The sequence below is a fragment of the Chiloscyllium plagiosum genome, chromosome 19 (genome assembly GCF_004010195.1).
Source record: "Chiloscyllium plagiosum isolate BGI_BamShark_2017 chromosome 19, ASM401019v2, whole genome shotgun sequence".
NCBI classification, from domain to species: domain Eukaryota; kingdom Metazoa; phylum Chordata; class Chondrichthyes; order Orectolobiformes; family Hemiscylliidae; genus Chiloscyllium; species Chiloscyllium plagiosum.
In genome coordinates, this window is record NC_057728.1 from 32,821,248 (window position 1) to 32,848,237 (window position 26,990).

At 37.5% G+C, this 26,990-nt stretch overlaps 2 protein-coding genes across 5 annotated transcripts in view; one reads left to right on the forward strand and one right to left on the reverse strand.

Moving 5' to 3' along the window:
- lrrn3a (leucine rich repeat neuronal 3a) overlaps window positions 1-17,520 on the forward strand; it is a 48,227-nt gene extending 30,707 nt beyond the window's left edge. For 2 of the 3 annotated variants that reach the window (XM_043709511.1, XM_043709510.1), the window contains one exon: window positions 14,981-17,520. In XM_043709511.1, coding sequence (XP_043565446.1) covers window positions 15,316-17,448 — 2,133 coding nt within the window. In that variant the 5' untranslated portion in view covers window positions 14,981-15,315 and the 3' untranslated portion in view covers window positions 17,449-17,520. Of the gene's footprint in view, window positions 1-13,131; window positions 13,153-14,980 lie in introns of those variants that run through there. The other variant, XM_043709512.1, reaches the window with a different exon arrangement.
- immp2l (inner mitochondrial membrane peptidase subunit 2) overlaps window positions 1-26,990 on the reverse strand; it is a 537,230-nt gene that overhangs the window by 290,593 nt on the left and 219,647 nt on the right. The window lies entirely within an intron of this gene.

The window sequence follows — 26,990 nt, forward strand, 5'->3', positions numbered from 1 at the left end:
AATATGCAATGAAGCGAAGATTATAATCATGCTTTGAAACTAGATTGATACCTACCTCTTTTGCATATAGCAGAATGAGTAAAGACAGCTTTTATGCTAAGATTTAAAATGTTGTCTCAGGACATGGTCAGGAAAGAATTAAAGATAGTGAGGTTTCATGTTAGTGAATTAAACACTATCAGCAATTGATATTTTCTGTTAATTGCAAAGGTCTCTGAATCAGGTTCCTTCTTTGTAGAGTGAGCAAAAAGAATAGAAGGAGAACAATCATCATCTCAGGGCACTCATTTCAATCATTAGTGGAAACTTCCATCCTAAATAAGGATGATCATCGAACTAACATCAAAATTGGAAACGATGTAGAATGTGTGTCAGAGAAAGATTTTAAACGAAAAGGGGATTATTTTTAAAATAACAGAATAACAGGGGTGGGGGTGGGAGATAAAGCACTGTATCCCCAGCGATGCCACCTCTCTCGAAAGGCATCGAGAGCACTGATGAACACTGTGTGCTCCTGCTCCATGGACACCCGGGCACAAACATAACCCCAGAGGACAGACAGTCAGTAGAGATGGCTCCCTCCAGACCCGGCTGTCTGGACCTATTTATAGCCAGCCTGGCCAGGTCCAGGAGCAGTCTCTCTAAGAGTTCCTCTTATCTGCCTACTCTCCTCTGCACTGGATGCCCAAAGATTAGGAGCATGGTGCTGAATTGCAACCAAACAAATGCATCAAAAGATTTTTCAAATAACTAAAAACAGCGATGCAAACATCCACTACTAATATATACATGGTCCACAGACTCCACTGCGCTGCAAAATAAACATTTAGCTAGGAGTCCATGAACTGCCACAATCTGCGGTTACATGGGACTGCTGCACGCAACACCCTCCACCCCAGGTCCTTGATGGAAAATGGGAGGACTCCTGTGTAAAGCGCCCTCCATTGGGGATCCCCACCGTCCGACAGCTAATAAGCGGCCAAGGCATTTCTGGGCAGTGAACGTAGGAAGGTGTGCAGCAACAGCCTGCACAAAAAACACCTCTTTGCAAGGTGGAAAGACACTACACTTAGCTAAGAGGTAGCTTGAAGTTGAGGAGCGTGGGCTCTTGAGGGAGGTTCAGGACTCTGGAGCCAATGTAAAATTCTGTTTTGAGCAGGGGCACATGCAGATGGGCCCAAGCACCACCATTTTCAGACAACAGATGGCATCAACCACAAGCTAGATGTCCACTAGCACCCTGTTTGCTAATTGTCAGCAATATATGGTGACCACAAATCATACGATTAGGCGAAAGTGAGTACTGCAGATGCTGGAGATTATAGAATTGAGAATGTGGTGCTGGAAAAGTACAGCAGGTCAGGCCGCATCTGAGCAGCAGGAGAATCAGGCAACCCGAAACGTTTATTCTCCTGCTTCTCAGATACTGCCTGACCTGCTGTGTTTTTCCAGCACCACACTCTCAACAAACTACATGATTCCTGAGTCATAAATTGTGGTTGAGTAGATACTGGACAGAAAAAAAAGTACACTCCAGGCTACAGAGGACTGCAGCTATTTTTTATTTGTGATTAGTAGCACCAACCGTGAGAAACTACTTATCACAAAATTAGCAATAGCATATCGTACATTTAAAACCAAAAATTCATATTGTGTTTATGTCAGGATAGTTGCAAAACAATACTTGTAATAAAAGAGAACATTCTTCTTTCTGGATTTTGTGGTCTAAAGGAGCAGATCAAAGAATAAAATCCTAGAGGAAATTTATGTAAAGAGATTGAGCCACAAACAACCAGACAGATCAGCCAAAGGCAAGCTTTTGAGAAGCTGCCAAATTCGATGACAAGTGTTTTTTTGAATGAGTGATTTTTTTCACATACATTCAAGTGGTACATCATTGAATGAAACTCTGGACATGATAATTGACTTTCAAGTGAACCTTCACATTATCCTTGGGATCACCCTCCACTATGGTATTGCAGTGGAGAGTTTTTTTTTTAATTCGTTGATGGGACAAGAGGTTGAGAAGTGAATAACTGTAGATCTGGTGCCAGTCAAGGGGGTTACATTGTACTGGATGATGTTAAGCTTCTCAAATGTTGTTAGTGTATTCCATTATGTTCCTGACTTATGACTTGTAAATTGTGAACTGACTTTGGGGAGTTGAGATATGAGTTGCTAGCTGCAGGATTCCTAGCATCTGGCTTGTTCTTGAAACCACATTACTTAAGTGACTAGATCAGCTCAGTCATATTCAACAATGATTGTGACATTGAATGGCAGGGAATAATGGTTAGATTCTCTCTTCTTGCAGACGGTCATTGCCTGGCACCTATGCAGCTGAAATGTTACTTGCCATTTATCAGCCCAGGTTAGATATTGTTCAGGTATTGCTGCATGGTATTGAGCATTGTGCAATCATCAGCGAATGTCCTCTTCTGACCTTATGTTGGAGGGAAGTTCATTGGTGAATCAGCTGACCTAGGACACTATCCATTTAACTTCAAAGCTGTGTGTTTAACAGTTTTAGAATTAGAGGAAATAAATACTTTGCATACTTTAGACTATGGTTAAGTATGTGGGTAATGCAAACTGTGAAATTATTTTCTTCTCTGGCAAATTAGGTTGGAGGAAAATAAACGTTTCTTGTTCAACTTGGAAGTGGGAAGCAGTTTAGGAAAACAAAGTTAAAGGGAACCATCACATTTATTTATTTATTATCTATAATCAAGGTTTGTAACTCACTAATCTTCAATTAATAACAAATACAAAGAAATGTTTCAATTAAGGAAAAGGTTCCAACGGGAACAGTATCAATTTTTACAATACAGTATACAGTTAAAAGTCCGCATTTCAGACCATAATTTCCAGGAATTCTGTTCTCATGGTTCAAATCATTTTTGATTATTTTCAACATTAAATAATTTGGCTTTTTTAATTAAAGCCTGGTCTTGTGAGCTTAAAAAAAGTGGAATGTGATTAACATTTCAAATGCCAGTGCTGTGAAAGCATTTTTCTCCAAAATTAAACAATGTCAGCTTATCAAATTTATTACAAAATTGCTCATATGCATTGCTTTAAAATTCATTGACCTCTGATTGTTTGTGAACAAGAAAGACCGGGACACCACCATAATCAGACTTTAAAAACAACAAACTGCATTTACATAACATCTTAATGTAGCAAAACATATAAAATGATTCACAGAAACATTATCAAACAAAATTTGAGTTCAGATCAATAAAATGTTTTGTATCAAGCTTTGTCTTAACAAGTGGTTGTCTGGTTTTTCATCACAGAAATTTAAGAAAATTTTTTGAAAACAGTAATGATATTTAGTTGAGGTCAGACCCTAGTAATCCTATTGCTCAAGGACCCAAAGGGCAGTTTGAATCATTTCCACAAATGTAAAATCCTCAGGATGAGTGATGCCACAGAAGCCAAAAGATATGGATCTAACTTTGTACCAATAACTAAGATCATGTTAAAACACTGGGAATGAGAGACCAAGCCAGCTTTACATAGTCACAGTGTCGATTGTGTACAACATGGCCCATACACCAAGAACACAGTCCAATTTATGAAAACAAATCAACAGATGAATGCCTAGTAATGCGGAGGAAACACATTTTGTAATAAGCAAAAGAAAAACATTAAAATTACTTGGTTTAACTGAAAATGTACATCAATTAACTGAAGAAAGTAAAAGGTGTAGAATCACACCATTATGAGATGTGTATAGAAAAGCCATGTGGAAGCTATTAGAGTCATAGCGTCAAAGAGATGTACAGCATGGAACAGATCCTTTGGTCCAACTCATCCATGCTGACCAGATATCCTAAATTAATCTAGTCCCATTTGTCAGCATTTGTCCCATATCCCTTAAACTCTTCCAATTCATATACCTATCCAGATGCCTTTTAAATGTTGCAATTGTACCAGCCCCACTACTTCCTCTGGCAGCTCATTCCATACATGATCACCCTCTGCTTGAAGACATTGCCCCTTAGGTCCCTTTTTTAAATCTTTCCCCTTGCACCCTAAGCCTTTACCTTCTAGTTATGGATCCCAGGGAAAAGATCTTGTCTATTTACTCTATCCATGCCCCTCGTGATTTTATAAACCTCCATCAGGTCGCCCCTCAGCCTCCAATGCTCCAGGGAAAACAGCCCCAGCCTATTAAGCTTCTGCCTATAGCTCAAACCCTCCAACCCTGGCAACATCCTTGTAAATCTTTTTTGAACCCTTTCAAGTTTCAAAACATCCTTCTGATAGGAAGGAGACCAGAATTGCACGTAATATTCCAAAAGTGGCCTAATTAATGTCCTGTACAGCAACATGACCTCCCAACTCCTTTACTCAATGTTCTGACCAATAAAGGAAAGCATACCAAACACCTTCTTCACTATCCTATTTACCTGTGACTCTACTTTCAAGGAGCTATGAACCTGCACTCCAAGGTCTCTTTGTTAACACTCCCCAGGACCTTACCATTAAATGTATAAGTTGCCCCTTAGGTCCCTTTTTAAACCTTTCTCCTTGCACCCTAAAACTATACCTACACCCTGATTTGCCTTTCTAAAATGCAGCACCTCACATTTATCTAAATTAAACTCCACCTGTCACTTCTCAGCCCATTGGCCCATCTGATCAAGATCCCATTGTACTCTGAGGTAACCTTCTTCACTGTCCACTGCACCTCCAAGCTTACTAACTATTCCTCCTATGTTCATATCAAAATCAAATGATGAAAAGCAGTGGACCCAGCACTGATCCTTGTGGCACACCACTGTTCACACCGTCTTCTATTTTAAGACAGTCTGTATCCAAATGGCTAGTTCTTCTGTAACCTTGCTAACCGGTTTATAATGAGGAACCTTGTTGAATACCTTACTAAGGTCCACATAAATCACGTCCACTGCTCTGCCCTCATCCATCCTCTTTGTTACTTCTTCAACAAACTCAATGAAGTTTGTGAAACACGATTTCCCATGAACAAAGCCATGTTGACTATGTACTGTTGATTTTACTATTTGAGTTTTGTTACATTAGTTTAAGCCTTTCAAATAACCAGTGAAGTGACACCAAATTCAGGTGTCCAATTTGTGAATTGACAAGAAATATATTTTTTGTTAGTGTATGAAGGGTTTCTAAAATGGGCATATTCATTTCCTTTTAAAAGAAAGAAATTTGTTTCTAAACACAAGTAAGTTAGCTTTTAAAAAAAAATATATGCGGTTAGGCAGTCCTTTTGGAACAGTGACCTAATTCAGATGTGTTGCAGAGTAGATGACTGTGAACCTGTGGAGCGTTAATAGAATCAGATGCTTATATGGCAGTTTTTATGACAGGTAGAGCAAACAGTGAAGGCCATGAGCTTGTCTTCAGTTCAGGATAGTGGAGGATTGAATTTAGTTAATAAAATCAAATGATTTAAAATTTTTAAGACCATTTGGAGTTGACCTGACTGGGATCAGAAGCAAATTTTCTCTTAAAGGAGGATAAAACAGTTCAGGGAAAACACAGTCACCTCAATGGAAAGGTTTGTTTTGTGAAACTTCGAAACCAGGAGAGTTTGGTTAGAAATCTGCGGTTATTAGAAGTGAGAAAGTTTAGTCTCTTGCCATTGTGGATGAATTCATGCTGGTGGATTTGGGAAAAAAAACGCATCATATAGTCTCCACATTCCACAGCAAACAAACTGTCAGCAGCCAGTTAACTAAACCCAAACAAGTTCAGAGATGGAGTGTACTTTCTCTGGATTTGAGTCTCTCCATTGGTTAGTATAAAAAAAAACAGGTTGAAGCTTTGTTTCGTTTTACATTTTATATACCGTATTAAAATAATAAAATTTCATTGTGTTGTTAAAGGAAGTCTGCAGTCTCATGTGAATATGTCCCAGTGACTGACAACCATTTTAACTAACTTTTTTTTAAAAAAATCTATCAAGCTCTATTTTATTCAGGAATCTTGAGTTGTCCAGTAATAAAATTAAGCTAGCATCATGTTAATATAATGCTCCGCAAGATACCTGGTTTCCCAAAAACATTGCAAAATCTCTTGATGTGAAAATTTTAATGTTTATTTTTCTTTGTTAATGTGTTGGCTGTGCTTTGTTGACTAACTTCAATATCTAACATGCAGCACTAAACATATTTGAAGGCAGACTGGAATCATCGGCTGGGGCAACGTTTATCTTTTAAACCATCTTTATATTTTCCTTCTTAACATCGCAGAACACTTGAGGCAACTGTTCAGCCCCTAAAGATATCCTGGTATCTCAGCAGACACCACGAACAGACCCTGGGATTTTCCTTGCCCATATGCTCACTATCAAAGCAAAACACCAGTTCTGATGAAGAGTCACTGGACTCGAAATGTTCACTCTGCTTTCTTCCCATAGATACTGCCACACCTGCTGAGTTTCTCTGGCAATTTCTGCCTTTTTTTCAAAGCATATGATTTGTTTATGTGCAAAATCAATGGAGCAGTTACAGATTAATACACTTACATGGAAAGTTTTCAATTTAGGTTTATCCAAATACAACATGAAGTAGGTATAATTTCTGATGGTCTTTCCTTCCGAATATACCAATTCTACCTTGGTAGCAAATCAGAAGTGGAAACAGATATGACAGGTCTGTGAAAACAAACAGTTACGTTGCTAAACAGGGAATGTGACAGAGTTTTCAGAACATTATTGGGTTGGACTAGAATCCAATCCATTCTTATACACATATTTTAGTTTACAAAATGTATTTATATATTCGCTTTTCTTTTAGCTTTCATTCAATTTTAAAACACTTAATTTTAGAAGGAAAATTCCAAATGCTATTTATTATGCATTTTATGGTTATTATTCTAAATATTTTTCAATTTTCCCTTCTGATGCTATGCTCTCGCAGTTGGATTAATTGTAGAGTTATAAGTCAGCCTTGTGATAGTACATTCCAATGTAAATTGGTGAATAATTTGTCAGTGTTTTCATAAATATGAAGTTTAGTTTCAAGTTTTGTATCTACTGTTGAACAGAAAACAGAATAACGTGCAGAACACCATGATGTGGAGGTGCCAGTGTTGAACTGGGTGGACAAAATGAGAAATCACACAACATCAGGTGATAGTCCAACAGGTTTATTTGAAATCAGAAGCTTTTAGAGTGTATCCACTTCAGGGGCTACGTTCCAAAAGGTTGTGATTTCAAATAAACCTGATGGACTATCACCTGATATTGTGTGACTCCTGCCTGCAGAATGCCAGCTTCACTCAAGTGCCAGTCAATGACCATTTCCAATAACAGACCATCTAACCATCTTTTTGGCATTACTATCACCAAATTCTCAATATCCTAGTGGTTGCTATCAATCAGAGACCACATTGGACCAGCCAAAAGAGTGGTTGCAAAAACAGGTCAGAGATAGGGGTTCTGCAGCAAGTAACTCACATACTGACTTCCCAAAATGCATCCACCATCCACAAAGCACTGGTTAGGAGTGTGATGGCATAACCCCTTGAAAGTAGAGTGCCTGAATGAATGCAGCTCCAATCTCCAAGAAACTCAACATCTTACATAAAGGGCCTTTTTCCACACTGTAGGGAATCTAATCTCATCTAATATAAAAGCAGCCAACTCAACTGGCAACCCATTCACCAACTTTCACTCCCTCCAGTACCAATATGCAACTACAACAGTGTGTACCATTATAAGATACATTGGGAAAACTCACCAAAGCTCTTTCAATAGTACTTTCCAAACTCAAGATTTCTACTCGTAGGAGGACAAAGGCTGCAGCTGCATGAGAACAATACCACCATCACATTTCCCTCCAAGCATCCACCATCCTGATTTAGAAATGCTTCACTGTTCCTTCCCTGTTGTGAACTAAATCTATCAGGCTGAAAAAGTGGGAAGTCAACTTAATTAGCTAGGTTGATGGCAGACCTACCCAACCAGGCTTCAATAAAATTCTGTTTGGGAAGACCCAAGTTCGACCTTGTTATTTTGGCTTCAATTGAGGCCCTGAGTGGTCAATTAATGACTTCAGCTCCAGATGGGAAAAGGAGGAGTTGGCCAACCTGACTGGTAACCCAATACAGGCAGGCAGGAGAGTGATTCATGCAAGACCAAGGGACTGGACCCAGGACAGGCCACTGAGAGCAACTCCCATTCCCTCTCCACACAGTCAGTCGCCTGAGTCGGGAATTGAACCCGGGTCTACAGGCGCTGTGAGGCAGCAGTGCTAACCAGTGCTAAGCAGTGATTCATGCAAGACCAAGGGACTGGACCCAGGACAGGCCACTGAGAGCAACTCCCATTCCCTTGATTCTGATCCCTCTCCCTGTGATCAACCCAACCCCAGAAACACCACCACTCTACCCTAAATAAAACTTCCCTTTCCTGACGGTGATACTCTATATTTGTTGTGGTTCTGTTCGCCAAACAGAATTTGATACTCCATCTTGGGAATCAGGTTCAGGGTGGGGCTGTCCTTGCAGCAACTACAACCTCTGCTGTTAGGCTGCCTCTGACTAGCTACAACTCCAGTTGGGCAGGTCATCCTGGTCTGCAGTTTTAATACCTGCAATGAGCCTGTCAGCTACTTGATCGCTAGAAGATCTGATAGATTTGTTGACAGAGAGAAAACACACAGTACTACTTGGACGTGAATGTAAAGGAGTGCTATTTTGAAGTGTACATGAAGAGTAGGACTAGTATGTGCCATTTGCAAGTTTTACTGGTCTTTCCTTCTGCGCACCTCATTTGACCATCAGTTTCCCTCCTGCTTCAGACCTAATTGAGAAATGGGGAAATCACAGCACTAGGTCAAAATCCTGAAAGCCCCTCTCTTAACAGCACTCTGGGTGTACCGAAACCACACATACTGCAGAGGTTCAAGAAGGTGGCTTACCACCATCTTCTCAAAGGCAATTAGAAACAGCAATAAATGCTGGCCTTACCAGCGATGTTCACATCCTGTCTGTAGAATGTTTAAAAATCACAATATAATTACTTTTACATGGATTTGTGAAGATGCTTAGCACTGACATTCTCATATTAAACCTGTTTTAACTTTTACAGTTATAATCTCAAACTATACTGATTGGTAGGCAGCATTAGCAAGTCACATTTTGATCTTATTGGCATCTGTCTAGATATTTTACATATCTTTAGCTAGAATGCTGTGTATCTGATTCCATTGACAGACATCACAAAATAACACCATTTCATATTATTAGCACCAGTGAAGACATTGCCACAGGTTGCTTAGTTGTTGCATAGCAACCACAACAAGGTGCTAATAATGTGCACTGAGAAGTAGTGATCATGCTGTGTGATTGCTCAACCTATGAAACAACGTACAATTAGGCTCTTACCTGGGGAGAATAAGTGGTCAAAATGTTTATTACTGAATTTACAATAGCTAAGTTATCAAACTTGTTTTAATTGAAATAACTTTTAATAGGATATCCTGCATCAAAAATTCAGCAACAGTGAATGCATTACAGATAGAGTCATAGAATCATACAGCACGAAAACAGACCCTTCAGTCCAACTCGTCCATGCTGATCAGATATCCCAACTTAATCCATTTGCCAGCACTTGGCCCATATCCCTCCAAACCCTTCCTATTCATATACACATCCAGATGCTTTTTAAATGCTATAATTTTACCAGCTGCCACCACTTCCTCTGGCAGCTCATTCCATACACACACCACCCTCTGTGTGAAAAGGTTGCCCCTTAGGTCCCATTTATATCCTTTCCCTCTCACGCTAAACCTATGCCCTCCAGTTCTGGACTCCTCCACCCCAGAGACAAGACTTTGCCTATTTATCCTATCCATGCCCCTCATGATTTTATAAACCTCTGAGGTCACCCCTCAGCCTTCAACACTCCAGGGAAAACAGCCGCATCCTATACAGCCTCTCCCTATAGCTCAAATCCTCCAACCCTGGCAACATCCTTGTAAATCTTTTCTGAACCCATTCAAGTTTCACAACATCTTTCTGATAGGAAGGAGATTAGAATTGCATGCAATATTCCAAAAGTGACCTAACCAACATCCTGTACAGCCACAACATGACCTCCCAACTCCTGTACTCAATGCTCTTACCAATAAAGGAAAGCATACCAAACGCCTTCTTCACTATCCTATCTATCTGCGACTACTTTCAAGGGGTTATGAATCGGCACTTCAAGGTCTCCTTGTTCAGCAACACTCCCTAGGACCTTACCATTAAGTGTATAAGTCCTGCTAAAATATGCTTTCCCAAAATACAGCACATCGCATTTGCCTAACTTAAACTCCATCTGCCACTCCTCAGCCCATTGGCCCATCTGATCAAGATCCCGTTGTAATTGGAGGTAACCTTCTTTGCTGTCCACTACACTTCCAATTTTGGTGTCATCTGCAAAAGTGCTAACTATATCTCCTATGCTCATATAAGTGATTTGGATATAAATGACAAAAAGTAGTGGACCCAGCACCAATCCTTCTGGCACTCCACTGGTCACAGGCCTCCAGTCTGAAAAACAACCCTCCATCACCACCCTCTGTCTTCTACCTTTGAGCCAGTTCTGTATCCAAATGGCTAGTTCTCCCTGTATTCCATGAGATATAACCTTGCTAACCAGTCTACCATGGGGAACCTTGTCGAACACCTTACCGAAGTCCTTATAAATCACATCCACCGCTCTGTCCTCATCAACCATCTTTGTTACTTTTTCAAAAAACTCAATCATAGCTAGATCATCAAATTTAAACTAAGATGTATGATTCTATGAATCTCCCAAGATATTTAATTTGGATGTCAAGAAGTAGACTTTCTGCTATTTCCACATCATTCCCATCTCTGCCCTTGTCACTTCCATATTTTATTCCACATTTTGCAGGTCTTCTGTCAGCTACCCTTCATAAACTCAAGTTTATCTCAAGCAAAGCAGATCTCATTCATACTACAATAGATTTGTCTATTGTCTGTTTATTTACTGGTCTGCATAAAGTTCTTATTCCTGAACCATTTATTTTGACATCCTTATCCTTCCTGCCAAAGTCACCACAGCCTCACTTTTTCCTGCCTCCTCAAAGTTCATTGTATTGAATAATGTTCTCTCACCATCTCCTGCATCAGTGCATCTTTCCTCTTGCTATTCCTCTGCAAAGCACCTTGAGAAATATTGTAGGTGACAAGTGCAGTATCAAAACAAGTTTCTGTTGTCAAATTTCGTTGTGGATTAGGAAACAATAGATTCAAAACAAACAATTCCCAAGAGAAAACCAGATTTTCTCCTCAAAGCAGTAAATGTGTAAACAGATTCCCAGAAAATAAACACAATTGCTTCATGATTCCTTTAAATCATCCCACTTACTCTCTGCTTTCTTAGATAAATCTCTATCCTTCAGAGACAGGTCTCCCATTCCACAACATGGATAGTATGTTAGAGCTCTGTTCATATAAGTCAACAAGTTGTATTTATATAGCAATTTTAATGTAGGAAATCATCCAAAGGCAGCTCAGATGAGCATTATGAGACAAAAGTTGACATTGGGTCAAAGAATGATACATAGGACAAATAGCCGAAAGTTTGGTCAGAAGAGGTAGGATTTAATGAATACATAAAGAGAAGAAGGAAGTCATAGGCTCCTCCTTTTGGGAAATATTGGTGAGGTAATGGAACAGGACTATGAAAGATGGAGGAACATAGAACTTTTCGAAGATTGCAAGTCAGAGCAGATCTAAATCACAAAGGGGTTTGAACATTAAGTCAAGAAGTTTTCATGTGGAGGTGCTCTGTACAGAAGCAAGAACAGAGGAATTTTCTTTATTTGTTCATGGATGTGAACATTAGACCGAAGACCTAGTTAGCCAGAGAGCAGATAAGGGCCAAACACATTGCCATGGGTCTGGAACCACATGAAGGTGAGACCTGATAAGGAGAGAATTTCTTTCCAGAAGAACATTGTCTGGTTCACTAATGGCTAAATAGTGATCATTAGATTAGTTTATCTTTTTTATTCCAGATGTTTTATTGAATTCAAGTTTCTCAAACTGCCATGCAGGAATTGACCCTATGCCCTCATAATATTAGTCCAGTGTTCTGGATTACTAGACCACTGACTTTCCCACTATGCCACTGCCTTCCCTTGAGGAGGATGTTAGTATTATGTGATTTAGGCTCGAATTTTGACTGAGCTTAACGGAAACCTACAAAGTCTTCGTTTTAGGCAAACAAAGACTTCGGGCATTCACTGTTTAATCATTACCCCATATGAAAACTTACAAATTAGAGTATGAAACTTTTGCATCATTCAGAACTGAAGGGTCAGACTTTTGTGTCAAAGGCAGGAATTGGAAGGTGCATTCAATTTGTAGAGCCACCACAAATTTAAGCTTGCAGTGAAGCATTAGCTTTTCACAGGGTTAGAGCATTGACAATCCTAGAAATTGGTCTGCCACCAATTAATGGGCAGGAATAGCAACAGGTCATCAGAGAAGTGAACAGCAGTGATTGTTGTGGCTGCTGTCTATGCCTGGTCTTAAAAAAATTATCTTTACCTTTAAAGTGGTCAGACAAGCTGCAAGCTGGGACCAAGGATAAGGTAGGAAAAAGATAGGTTAGTGAAATTTCATCACTGCTAAGCACGTTTTGTGCAGGCTTCCATCTTTTTTTCAAATTAATAAAATTCTGCCACCCCTTTTCCCACCCAGTTTGCAACAACTTCAGAGTACTCCTAATAGCCAACAAAATGCATGAAACTCTTGGAAGATCATTCAATGAGCTACATAATGACCTCAATCCATCTAATTAATGAGGCAGTCAATTTAATTTCCTGCCTGTCCTTCGTACATTGCTGTCCTTAGGAAAGATAGGAGAACAGATAGCAGACTGGCACACAAGCCACCTGTGTTATTTTATTGACATCATACCTCATTTCTGTCTTAATACTGCTTAGGAAAATTTGGCCCCATGTTTTTATTGGCTAATAAGTTTAAAAGGTGAAATGTTGTCTTGGCTTCAAAAACCAAGTAATTTAATGTGCATTTTTTATGTTATTTGCACATGTGTTCTGATGCATTCTCTTTAACATATTAATAGAAAATCATCGGTACCACTGCTCAGGGTAACATAGATTTCAGGTGATTTACAAGGTAAGGAATATGATATTTAACAGAACACACTGGTCATTATGTTCCCTCTTCTACACAGAAAATAGACCAAGAGGATGATCACCAGCCTAATTTAAAACATGTCTGAATTTCACTTTCCATTAGTTGAAAAAAAAGCATTGTGCAAATAGATGGTGAAAATGTCTGCTCCATTAGAAGATAAAGCACCAAAAACAAAAAAAAAAATCCCCATTTACAGTTCCTAACGGTGTTTTTTCAGGCAATTTCATCAAAACACTTCTGTGCTCACTTTCCTCCAAACCCCAGTAAAATGCTTGCCTATTTTTTAGTTTACACTTGTAATGAAGAGTTTACACTTGAACCATTAATCCATCTTTTCTCCTTACAGATGCTGAGACAGTTGTGCATTTTGAATGTGTTTTACAAGAAATTGTACAAGCACAACTGGAGTAAAAGAGTGACTAGAGTAAGATTAGGGCTAGTCAATCACTTATTTTGTAATTCAAAATTCTGATAAAAGCAATATTGTCAGATTTCCTAGTGTGTAACAACAAAAACAGATCACTATATTCCTTTCAGTTAATAAAATTCTGTAGAAGCTAATGCAGGCTTTCATACATTATAATGTTGGAGAAAGTGCAATATTGAACATATGAAAGAGTGTTTTTGATCAGTGAAGATTATTGACTCAATTAACATTATTAACAGTACAAGTTAATCAAACACAGTATTCTACACATTCAAATATACTTCTTAGATTAGATTACTTACAGTGTGGAAACAGGCCCTTCGGCCCAACAAGTCCACACCGACCTGCCGAAGCGCAACTCACCCAAACCCATTCCCCTACATTTACCCCTTCACCTAACACTACGGGCAATTTAGCATAGCCAATTCACCTAACCTGCACATTTTTGGACTGTGGAAGGAAACCGGAGCACCCGGAGGAAACCCACGCAGACACTGGGAGAATGTGCAAACTCCACACAGTCAGTCGCCTGAGGCGGGAAATGAACCCGGGTCTCTGGCGCTGTGAGGCAGCAGTGCTAACCACTGTGCTACCGTGCCGCCCAATGCATGTACATCCTGTCCCTCAGGATTCCCTCCAACAACCTGCCCACCACCGACATCAGGCTCACTGGTCTATAGTTCCCTGGCTTTCCTTACCACCCTTCTTAAACAGTGGCACCACATTAGCCAACCTCCAGTCCTCCGACACCTCACCTGTGACTATCAATAATACAAATATCTCAGCAAGAGGCCCAGCAATCACTTCTCTAGGTTCCCACAGAAGTCCTGACATTTCAATGGAATTTACTTTAAAAAGTAAATCTCTGTTTTGTGAAAAGTCAATGGTTTGGGGAAACACAAAATCCTCTGCCAAATACTCTGATGTATAAATGAATACTGTAAAGAAAGTAATATTGATTAGATTACTTAGATTGATTAGATTACTTACAGGAAACAGGCCCTTCGGCCTAACAAGTCCACACTGACCTGCTGAAGCACAACCCACCCAGACCCATTCCCTTACATTTACCCCTTCACCTAACACTATGGGCAATTTAGCATGGCCAATTCACCTAACCTGCACATTTTTGGATTGTGGGAGGAAACCGGAGCACCCGGAGGAAACCCACGCAGACACATGTATTTGGGCGGCACGGTGGCACAGTGGTTACTTCTGTTTACTTTTTTAGAAGTTTGTACCTATAGCATAAATATATCTATGTATGTTTACTCAATACAAATTAATTATGCAAATGTATAGATACAAAGCTAAAGCATTTCTAAATGTATGGATACATAGCTTTACATTGCCTAATGAAGTTTTTTTTGTTTATTGTAGGTGATCCAATGTTATTTTCATGATGTTCAGGAAAAATGAGCAGACCATAGAAGAATAAATGAGGCTCAGAATATATTTACAGAATTTTCTGAGAAATTATCCCAGTTTATCACTTTCACAGTATCAAGGATTGAACAGCCTTAAATGCATGGCATCTTTGGACGGGGTAATTGAAAGTTTACTACTTTCTTTCAAGGACAAAAATCTGCCACTCACATGGAATATATGAGACAGAAAATGTTCAGTGCTTGATAACAAATGATCTGGTGATTAAACTGAACAGAAGTAATTGCAGAATCCTTAAACAACTATTATTGGGCACAGGAAACCATTCCATGATGAAGGACACATCGCTCAATGCCTGTGTTTTTATTGGGCTTGCAATCACTGCACTAGTACAAACGGTAGGAAGAAATATGGACTGTCCGAAATCCTGCATTTGTGAAATCAGACCATGGTTCACGCCAAGATCTATTTATATGGAAGCTCCTACAATAGAATGCAATGATTTAAACTTGGCTTCACTTCCTCCAAAAATACCAGCTGAGACCCAAGTTTTGCTACTGCAAAGTAACAACATTTCAAAAATCGAGAACAAAATAGACTATTTGGTTAACCTTACAGAAATAGATTTATCTCAAAACAATTTTTTATCAATCCGTGATATCAACCTGGGAAAAATGCTTCAGCTAATGTCACTGCACCTGGAGGAAAATAAGCTCACAGAGTTGCCTGACAACTGTTTGCTTGGACTCAGCAACCTACAGGAACTTTATGTTAATCATAACCAGATTTCCAGAATTGCAATGGGAGCCTTTATAGGTCTTAATACTCTTCTCAGATTGCACCTTAATTCCAACCTATTAACAACGGTTAAAAGCAACTGGTTTGAAGCTATCCCAAGCTTAGAGATTCTAACAATAGGGGAAAATCCGATCACTAAAATTCAAGAGATGAGCTTCAAACCCCTCATCAATCTGAGGAGTTTGGTTTTGGCAGGAATTAAGCTTTCAGAACTGGGGGACAATACATTAGTTGGCCTAAACAATTTAGAAAGCATCTCTTTTTATGACAACAGACTTATCACCGTGCCCCATGCAGCTCTTCAAAAAGTTCCAAATCTCAAATTCTTGGATTTGAATAAAAATCCTATTCAGAGAATACGGCAAGGAGATTTCAGAAATATGTTGCACTTGAAAGAGTTAGGCATTAATAATATGGCAGAATTGGTTTCTATTGACTGTCTTGCTCTCGACAATTTGCCTGAACTAACAAAAATTGAAGCAACAAACAACCCAAAACTATCGTATATCCATCCAAACGCATTCTACAGAGCTCCCCAACTTGAAACATTAATGCTTAACAGCAACGCACTGAGTGCTCTCTACAGAGGCACAGTGGAATCTTTACCCAAGCTGCAGGAAGTCAGCATTCATAGCAATCCAATCAGATGCGATTGTGTCATTCGTTGGATTAACATGAACAAAACACACATTCGATTTATGGAACCACAGTCTTTGTTTTGTTTTGACCCACCTGAATTTAAAGGTCAGCATGTCCGAGAGATTCCCTTCCGAGAAATGACAGATATGTGCCTTCCGTTAATAGCATCAGGAAGTTTCCCTTCTGCTCTAAATGTAAGCAGTGGGAGCTCAGTATCTCTACACTGTCGAGCTACAGGACTACCAGAGCCTGAAATCTACTGGATCACACCATCGGGTGATAAACTTCTGCCTAACACTGCAACCAATAAATACAACATGCAACTTGAAGGAACACTGGATTTATTTCATATAAGCAACAATGAAACAGGCTTGTATACTTGTGTGGCGCACAATCTGGTTGGAGCAGATTTGAAGACAGTTCTTATCACAGTGAATGGTTCACTTGCACAATCCATGAATGAATCTCTGAATATCAAAATACAAAATGTGGCATCATATTCTATCTTAGTGTCTTGGAAGGCTGTTTCCAACTGTATGTCATCAAATATCCAATGGTCTGCCAAAACGAATTCTGACAGCCCCCAACTTACGTATACAGCCAGAGTTCCAATCGATATACGTACATATAATCTAACGCATTTGAACCCGTCAACTGAGTATGAGGTATGTGTTCACGTAACTAACCTTCATCAACAAACTGAAAAGAAATGTACCAATGTCACAACAAATGGATTGGACTTCGCTGTAAAATCAAATGGACAAACTACAACCTCAGCACTTGTGGCTGTCCTTGGTGCAATGTTTGGTGTCATTAGCATGACATGTCTCTGCTCTTATGTGACTTGGAGGATGAAGTATAATTCTGGCCACAGCTGTTCAGGAAAGTACATGCCAAGTCAAGCAATATTTCCATCAAACAACTTCTACCCTCCAATTATCAATATTTGGGACACAGCAAAAGAGAAGAAAGGACCACTGGAAGTTAAAGCCACGGTAATAGATGTATCAGCAACCTGTTCATAAATTGGTGATATTTTAAAATGCCAGTTACAACTGGACTGCTTTTAAACGTTGGATACAAAAGAAGAAGAAAAAAAAAGCACAGGCCCTGCTCACAATACTTGCAGGAAATGGGAGGAGACCCCTCTTCTATACTGTACATGCTGTACGATGGACAGACATACATCAAACTAATAAAGACAAGACAAAGATGTGGATTGGTGAGAGTGTCCTTGTAAGAATTACAACTTTCAAAAGAAACAATCACCAGCCAATATAAGTTGTAACAGCCTAACTTCTATTCTATTAATGTTAAACTGCTCACTACAGTCAAAAGATATGGTACAATGGCACAGTGATGCTAAGTAAAGGTTAAAAGTATTTTTCCTGTATTTAACTATGTAATGTGTAAAGTAGTGGACTGTAATAGTGGTCTCCAAGCAATACCTCCTGTCCTGTTTTACACAATACTTTAGCTGGCAGTTGTTTAGAAGGTGGGCAGTTTAAAATAGAATGCCAGATGTGGTGTTATTGAATGGATACAATCCGTTAGAGTAGATCACACAGTGAATAAAATCAGTATGTGAAATTGATTTTTTGGAACAAAATTAACATTTTTGAATAAACTTGCAATTATGTCTGGTTTTCTTTTAAATTCAAGTGTTATAAATATTTTTCTGAATGGAAAGTGCGTTATCAGTAACCACAATAAGTTTTTTTTATGCAAAGAGATAAACAGGAATTTCAGTTTCACCTAATTGGCAGATATTTCTGCACGAGCGTCTGACTTGTGCCTGGTTTTGTTTGATCTTCAGGTGAAATGAGGCTTTTTTTTTCATTTACTGAACTTCATCCACATTTCAAACTAATTTTGTCTTTACTCATGAAATCGAACAGCAGAAATATGCCTTCCTTAATCAGCAATTTTCCAAAATCATACATTTTCATAAATATCATTTCAAGATCTAACACTGCAATTTTATCTAATTATTATAGTCAGGGAGGTTTTCTTCAGATTCAGAGTGCCATTACATTATTGGAAAAATTAAAACTGAAGCAATATGGGGAAGTAGCTTCCAAAATGTCTGGTAATACTGCTGATTTGTATCTTTACAATGCTAATGTCTTTTCCACACCAAAAAAAACTGAGAAAATTGATAAATCACCATCACACACAATGTGACACTCGAATTTATCAGGTAGGCTTGTTCATGCATCACCACAGATTTCAGCACCTTGGACAAAGCTTCTAGTGCTAGGCGATTTGTCAAAGGCAAGAGATTTGAAATACAACCCATTACAATGCAGGTATTGAACAGATCAGCAGGAACATGCTCATATATCTAACATTCTCCTCTAATTCTCTCTTAAGTTTAGTAGCCATTAATAGTGGAGTTCAAAAGTTACAAAATGTCATCTGTTTGATGAACCACTTTTATAAGTAAAACAGGGCACTGCAGTAAAAATATTCAATGACAATCACTTCAAATTACCAAAGATTTATATTGACAAAAAATAGATTTTACAAAATTGCATTGTTTTATAAGATAGAAATAAGCAAAGCTCGTGCAATTTATATTTGTAAATGTAGGTCAGCAAAGAGAGAAGTGATAGAGGAATGGGACTTTCTACAAATAACAACACAGACATTAGTTTCTGAATGACTTCAAATTTACAGCGGATAGAATTTGGGAGGATGGCCGGAAATGTTTTGGAAAAGTTGACTCTAGAGGAAACAAAGGAATGGATGAGGATTTCAGCAGCAAATAAGCTGAGACAGAGTGAAGTCAGGCTATTGCATGGAAGTTAAAAAAAGGAGTCATGGTGATGGTGCAAATAAGAGGTCTAAAGTTCATCTTGGGATCAAAGGTGACCCCAAGATTATGAATTGACTTAACGCATTGACTTAATCTCAAACTATTATCATCGGAGAGATGGTGTCAGTAGCTAGAGAATGGTGTTTGGAATTCAGATGGGAAACATTAGTCCACCCAATATTTAATTGGAGGAAATTTCTGCTCTTTTGGCACTGGATGATGTGCTATCAGCTTGATGACTTAGCAACAATGGAGGAATCGAGGGAGTTGGTGCTGAGGTAAAATTGTCAGTTGTCAGCATAAATGTGAAAGCTAAATGAGCTAAACATTCACCCAAAGGCACAGACAGAGAAAAATAGTAAGAGTGGGGCACAAGTAGAAAATTATTTATTTTTATTTTTGTCTGTGCAAACATAGGCATGAGCAACAATTATATAAAATGACTGTTTTCAAATATCAAGAACGCCCAGAGTAATAAACTGATTATCAACACAACTGTTTTTCACTCACTCTTGACACTGCTGGTATTTATGAACTTATAATCCAGTAAGAGTCATCTTCTTAGAAAAAGGAGAGGAATATGTCTTGAAAAACTCTTAAGTTATTACAATTGTTTAGGCAAACCGTCGTTAATTGAAGGCCAATATCTTTTAGCATCAGATCAGAAATTTATTAAGAAAATTTGAATTGGGTCCTAATGTATATAATAGGTTTTGCTTGATGGATTCTGTATGATCTAAACCAAGATTATGCAAGGCATAATTATGTATATAAATAATACATAAAATACTAAAAAAAAGATAAATGATTCAAGTAAGATAAATAATATGGTTCTGACATAACAATCTATGTGCCTTCTCAAAATTAAATTTACTTACACAAATAAGTGGTGTAAATAATTAATCAGGACAAGCTCCTTTCTGAGTTTCAGTCAATTATATGAATCAAACAAAACATAATTTTACAAGGAAGGCATAATTTTAAAAGAAATCATGTGTAAATTTGAATATAGATTTTCAAGAGTCTTGTATTTCTTTGTTTGAAACATGGGAGACAATATATGTAACCACTGAAAACCAGTGAATGACAATATAATATCACTTTGAGGTGGTAGCTGAAGGAATATGGAAATATTTTGCTTAGAAATCTGATTTGCAATCATTTGTCAAGTGTTGAATAATTCACCAGTTAACAAAATTATGTGAATAGCACTAGAGTCACAATCTCCACATTGCATTTCACATAGTAACTTTATTATTGTTTTAGTAATTATCTTGCAGTTAAAATTATAGAAATCAATTAATAAAAATGAAGTTAGGGATAAAATATTGAAGAATTATAACAGCAGATATATATATATATATATATATAATGTAATCAAGCACAAATCATGTTACTTACTGTAGCTGTTTAAGTTGACTTCATTCATTAAAGTTGCAGTTTTCTCAGCACCAAAATACTTGCTTAAACCTATAACCAACTACACATTTAGGATTTATGACAATATATTTTGTTATATGCAAGGTGCATGGGATCAAGTGGGCAAAACAGTCCATTGTGCCAACAAGATGCAAGGGAGTGTTAGGCAAGACAAGACCACACACACCACAATGCAAATGGAAACCAACAAAGAAACAGATGTTCCTGTATTGACAAGAGTGGTTCACATTTTATACATTACATACAAATTGGCTCCCTCCTTCAGAATGATTCAACGATTCAAAGGGCATTTTATTTAATGCAATCTACAGTAATTACTCTTCCATGAGTTTGAAGAATTCAAATTCTTCAATCTGAGAAGTTACAGTTGTACTTACTATTGTTAAGTGCTGCTCCATAATACTCAAATGCTATGCCCTATCACCAATAATTTCTTAAGCAACAGAGATTTGTAACATACTTCTATCTGCCAATCAAATAATTTTGAAAACTAAATACAGCAATGCAACTTCTGAACATATTTCAATATAGTGAAGTCTGCTTACCTCTTTAACAGCTAAAATATGCAAACTGGATTTCTTTAAATGTCTCAACTTGTGAAAAATTGCAATTTGAAAAGGCAGCTTGGTTGCCCAGTAAAGAGACACTGATAATAAGTTCCACTGCAAAATAGTATGAAGTTTATTTACACTGGTGACTTATCTTATACTGAGCTCAATTTTGCTTAGTCACTGAAGCAGCTGGCAAAGCAAAAGCAGGGTTTTCCCACAGATAGCAATGGTGAAAACTTCCAGGAGACCATTCGCTAAAAGCCATGACCTATATTTCAGTTGTGAATGGAAAATACTGCAAAATGGAAAATTCTTGTTCATGTTGATTGACTATTAAGGAAATAACTTTTTTTGATTTAATGCACATTTACATTTTCTGAACTCCAAATAATTTAGTGTATTGAACACAGTTATATCCAAGCATTGGATGTAAACTAATTCTATATTTGTAGTTGCAACATGGTATACACTTATATTTATAAGCAGCATATATCACATTTTCTTTCATTATTCAGCTTCCTGAAGTTCTTATGCCCAATGAAAGGAAGGGCAAATTACCCTGTCTTTGCCTCTCCATGAACACTGACTCAGAGGTACATGAGATCAGTCCAATACAGTTTTAAAATCTCTTCTCACTGATAGATTAGCAGTTAATAATTCAGACGAAAACAAATTACTTCACAAATATGATATAAGCTATCCTAAATGATGTTTGAAAAATGGTTTCTGTGATTCAAAGATATAATTATACAGTATTTTACTGTGTTATCCAGAAACAAATTGACAAACAGGTGCAAGATTTGAAAACTATAAGTTCAGTAAAACACCTTCTTTGGTTACATGACTCATGCAAAAGGGTTAAACACAGAAACAGGAGTATGCCATTCAGCCCCTCATGCCTGTTCCATCATTCAATGAGATCATGGCTGATCTATGGCCGAACTCCATATAGCTATTTTTGGCCCATATCCCTTAATACCTTTGCTCAAGAAAAGTTTCTCTGGCTCAGATTTAAAATTAACAACTAATTTAGCATCAACTGCCATTTGTGGAAGAGAGTTCCAAATATGTACCAACCTGTGTGTGTATAAGTGCTTCCTAATATCTCTCCTGTGATCCTAATTTTTAGGCTATGATCCCTAGTTCTATAATCTGCAACATGGAAATATTATGTACCTTGTCTTTTCCTGTTAATATTTTGAAGACTTCCATCAGATCACCTGTTAAAATTCTGAATTCTAGAGAAAATAGGTTTAATTTGTATAATTTCTCATAACTTAACCACTGGAGTCCAGGTATCATTCTTGTAACTCTACATTTTTATCCCTTCAAGGACAATATATCCATTCTAAAGTAGAGTGCCCAGATCTGCTCACAGTACTCCAAGTTAACCCTAAGCTGAGCAGTAACTACCGTGAAAACGGCATTCTGGCACTTAATGCCAAACTCATGACAATACAGAGAAAAAACATTATGTCTTTGATGTAATGTTTCCAATAGGACATCGAGATCTCCTTCAGATAATCCAATTTTCAGATAATTGGTATTCGGATAATCGAGGTTCCTCGAGTATGTGTGTATATGTATAGACCTGCAAGACCTGTTCATACTAAGTTACAAAACTAAAAATTTAAAATATAGTTGTGTCCTTGAGTAAAATACGATTCCCTCAAGGCATTTTCACATGTGTTAGTCAAACTCTACATTAACCTGAGTCGCGACACAATGATAAAACTGTAAACCCATAACCATACTTTGACCAGAGTTGTATGTTTTTCTTCCTTTATAGAAACTGTTTACAACTATCTATTTGAGTTAGTTTTAGACTCAAATAGATTGACTCTCTCAAACTTAATTTATAATTGTAATTAACTTAAGTTTCACTTGTAAAGTGGACCGCAAAAACTTATAAATATATATTTAACATATATTTCTTCAAACTAAATTTTTTTACCATCCTAGTTATCTTTTGGTTTTTGCACTCTGAACAACACAAACTTGATGCTCTGACATTCTCACATTCTTTCTTCTTGCTATTAATCTGTTCTTTCACAACCGAAGCACTTACCAATGAAGCACATTGGCACAAAGTTGGAATACTAAACACTTAATCTGTGTTAAATTTCAGAGATACACCCAAGCACGAGTAAAACCCATCACATTGGTTATACGAATTTAAGCTCCCTGGACTAGGGTAATTGAAATATGTTCCAACAGTGTATGCTTTAATGGGCAAACTAATACTCTACAGGTGAGTACAGATTTGAACTGGAGACTCAAAAGAAGAGATGAGTTTCACACATAGTCAATATTTTGTTAATCAAAAGCGAAATGCTAAAATATATTGCAACATAAAATCAGCAAGCCCCCAAAAACTGAATTTTAGAAGGAATATAGAGGACAGCCTGAAGACAGAGTATATAATGCCATACAAGTATAAAGCACGTATAAAACTATCTATGATGTGTAATCCAAATCTCAATGAAGCCATCATGAGGTAAATGGCTGGTGGTTTCCTCAAATGTTTAGACAAAAAAGCATAAGAACACTGAAAGAAAATGTGATGAGACTAAAAATTAATACTTCATAAAATTAAATGGCATCTTTATTTATAACAGACATAATTTTACAAAGGTAGTAATTGATACCATTTGGGTTTATTTTTTCATATTTTGAGGTATTTCAAAGTCAGGACACTTAACATCTGATAATGTGAAAGTGATAAACTTCAGATTCATGATATCAAAACCATACACTCAACCTAGGTACACGAAGTTGAAGTTCAAATTCATATATTATATCAATAATTAGATACAAGCTCATTACAGTTAAATGGAACAGAAATGAACAAGCTACCAGATGGCACCTAACTTAACCTCATCAAAAGTCGACTTTCTGAATATACTGCAATTCAGAATTAATCTCAATTAGGTGAAGTTTTATGTATCCAAATATTTGTTAACTTTTTCTAGTTTAGATTGTGAGACTGAACTATCAAATTTTTGTTAGAAATGTAACATCTAATTGATAAAACTCAGCTGTCTGTAGCTTCATATAACTTGAACTTGATCTGGAAAAGTCATGGGGAAACAAAGTCCCAAAATTCTGATCAAGAAATCCAAACTAGAATATAAGTTATCTGTGAACTCTGACAGCTGTTGAAAATATTCAAGAGCTGGGAATAGTGGATGTAATACCTAATAATAAAGATTCTGACAAAGGTCAGTTGTTTACAAAGAGACTGATAGGATGATCAGTGCCCATTGCTGTTTGAATTTTGAATTAGATGCATTACTCAACTAATTAGTTTCAAAGGTACTCAAGCCTTTTCAGCTTTTTTAGAAATATAAACAATTTATTTTTAAAATACAGCATTCAGAGGCTGAAATAGAAATCTCTTGCCAATGGATTATTGCACACCTCAGTTTCGATGTTTGTAACATATTGAGCATTCAAGCAAATGGATGGCACCAGGTGTTAACATCTGGCACTGAGAGGCCAGGCAGTCATTGGGGATGGAAGCAGGATTAGTGAACTGTGACCATTAGCCGGATGTCCAAAAATATTGGATGTTACCAAACATAAATACACTATAGGTCCACTTGAAATTGAAAAGACTGCACCTGGAGTATCATGCACAGTTTTGAGGAAAGATGCAGTGGCATTGGAGGCAGTTCTGAGGAGGTTCACTCGATTGATCTCAGAGATGAGGGCTTTGTTAAATGAAAAGAGATTGAACAGTTTAGGCCCATACTCTCTGGAATTTAGAAAAATGAGGGAGATTGAATTAAGGTTTCGAGATGATAAAAGGTCTGGATAAAATAGACATGGAGCAGATGCTTCCCTCTTGTGGAGCATTCTAGGATGAGAGGTAATTGTCTTAGAATAAGGGGTAACAAACTTAAAACAGAGTTGAGGAGAAACTATTTATCTCAAATGGTTGTGAATCTGTGGAATTCACTACCCCAAAGTGTGGTGGATGCTGGGACAGTAAATAAATTTAAAATGGGGTTAGAGAGGTTTTTAATTCATAATGAGTTGAAACATTATGGGGAGAAGGCAGGAAAATAAAGGTGAGAAATAGAGTAGTCATGATTGAATGGCTGAGCAGACTCGATGGGCCAAATAGCCTAATTTTAATCCTCTATCTTATGAACTTATGAACTTTGGCTCTACCAGCACCATTGTCCTCAACAGAGTCATGGGTAGAAAGTGTGCCCACATTAATAACATTCTGAAGTAAACAGCAAGCAAACATGTGAAAATGGCACAGGTAAACCATCTTTGAAATTCTACTAATTTCCTGTGGGGAAGAAGTAGTCTGCACTTCCTATATTTCACAAAATACATGGCCATGATCAATATATAAAAGACTGAATGTCTAAACACACATCCTACCATGTCAAATGATGTTGCTGCAAAATTAATAACAGAGCTTTTACATTAACAATATTCCCAATGTACAGTCAGCAGCAAAAATGGGTTCATAAAATGTACATTAAAAGTATTTTTGACATGTTCTATACTACATACCAACATGCTGTTAAGGAATTAAGCCAGCTAAAAAAAAACAATTGGTTTGTTAATTTTTAGGGAGCAAAAAATATTTTATGGAAAGGTGTTACATTCACCTTTGAAATAAGTTGTAACATATACTCCCAGGACAGGAACATTTCTGATCTACTATTATCTCTGTGTACTAACATTCAACTTATCCCGTTAAAGTGTGGGCACATTGCCAAAATATATTGGGTAACCACACTGCCATGTGTACAGGATTTACAAGCACTTGATCCATGAACTTCATTCAAGGAAAGCTGTTTGTTCCTACTTTTTATGAAAAATCTTACCAAGATTCTCATAGGAAAGACTTAGCAAGGTGCATGACTAATCCTTCCAGGGATGCAAGTGGTGCATTTTTATATTAATGGTAATAGTAAGTTTCAAATGAAACAAGCCACTGCCTATATAAATGTGTGAAGAGGATTTACTGGTACTTAGTTCCAGGAACTTGATTCATGGAAAACTGTTCATTCATTCAGTTAAAAAGCTTAGGAAGATTCTCATGTGAGAGGCTTAGCAGTGAGCATTAGTAACCCTGCTAGCAGTGCAAATGGTGCATTTCTATTTTAATGGCAATGAAGAAAGCCACTGATAGGTAAACTTAACAGATTCATATAAAATTAGTTAACTTCAGTTTGCAATAAAATATTTATGTTTTCATTTTATTTTCTGCTTATGGGTTGTTTATTTCATTACCACGCCCAGGATTGTTTTCCATTCCTAATTGCACTAAAGCAAGTGGCCTTCTTGAACTGCTACAGTACATGTGCTGTAGGTATGTTCAGTGTTGTTGCGGGAAGGGAGTTGCAAATTCCTGGCCCAACAAGAGTAGAAGGAACAGGAAAATATTTCCAAGTCAGAATGATGTGTGTCTTGGCACGAAACCTGCAAGTGCTATCATTCCCATGCAGCCGCTGCTCTTGACAGTGATTGCAGGTTTGGAAGGCACTTTTAAAGGAACCTTGATCAGTTGCTGCATTACATTTTATCAATCAGCACTGTCCAATCTTTTTGGACAGTTTCTCTCTCACTTTGAGGGTGCCAGAGGGAAAGATTTGCCACAAAAGTAAATATGATATTTAGAAAAAAAATTCAAACTAATAAATCAATAATTTAAATAAATGGAGTTGAGTTCAATCAACCCTACTTTGGTGTCACACATATCAAACTGGCCTCGAGAAAATTAGATGAATGT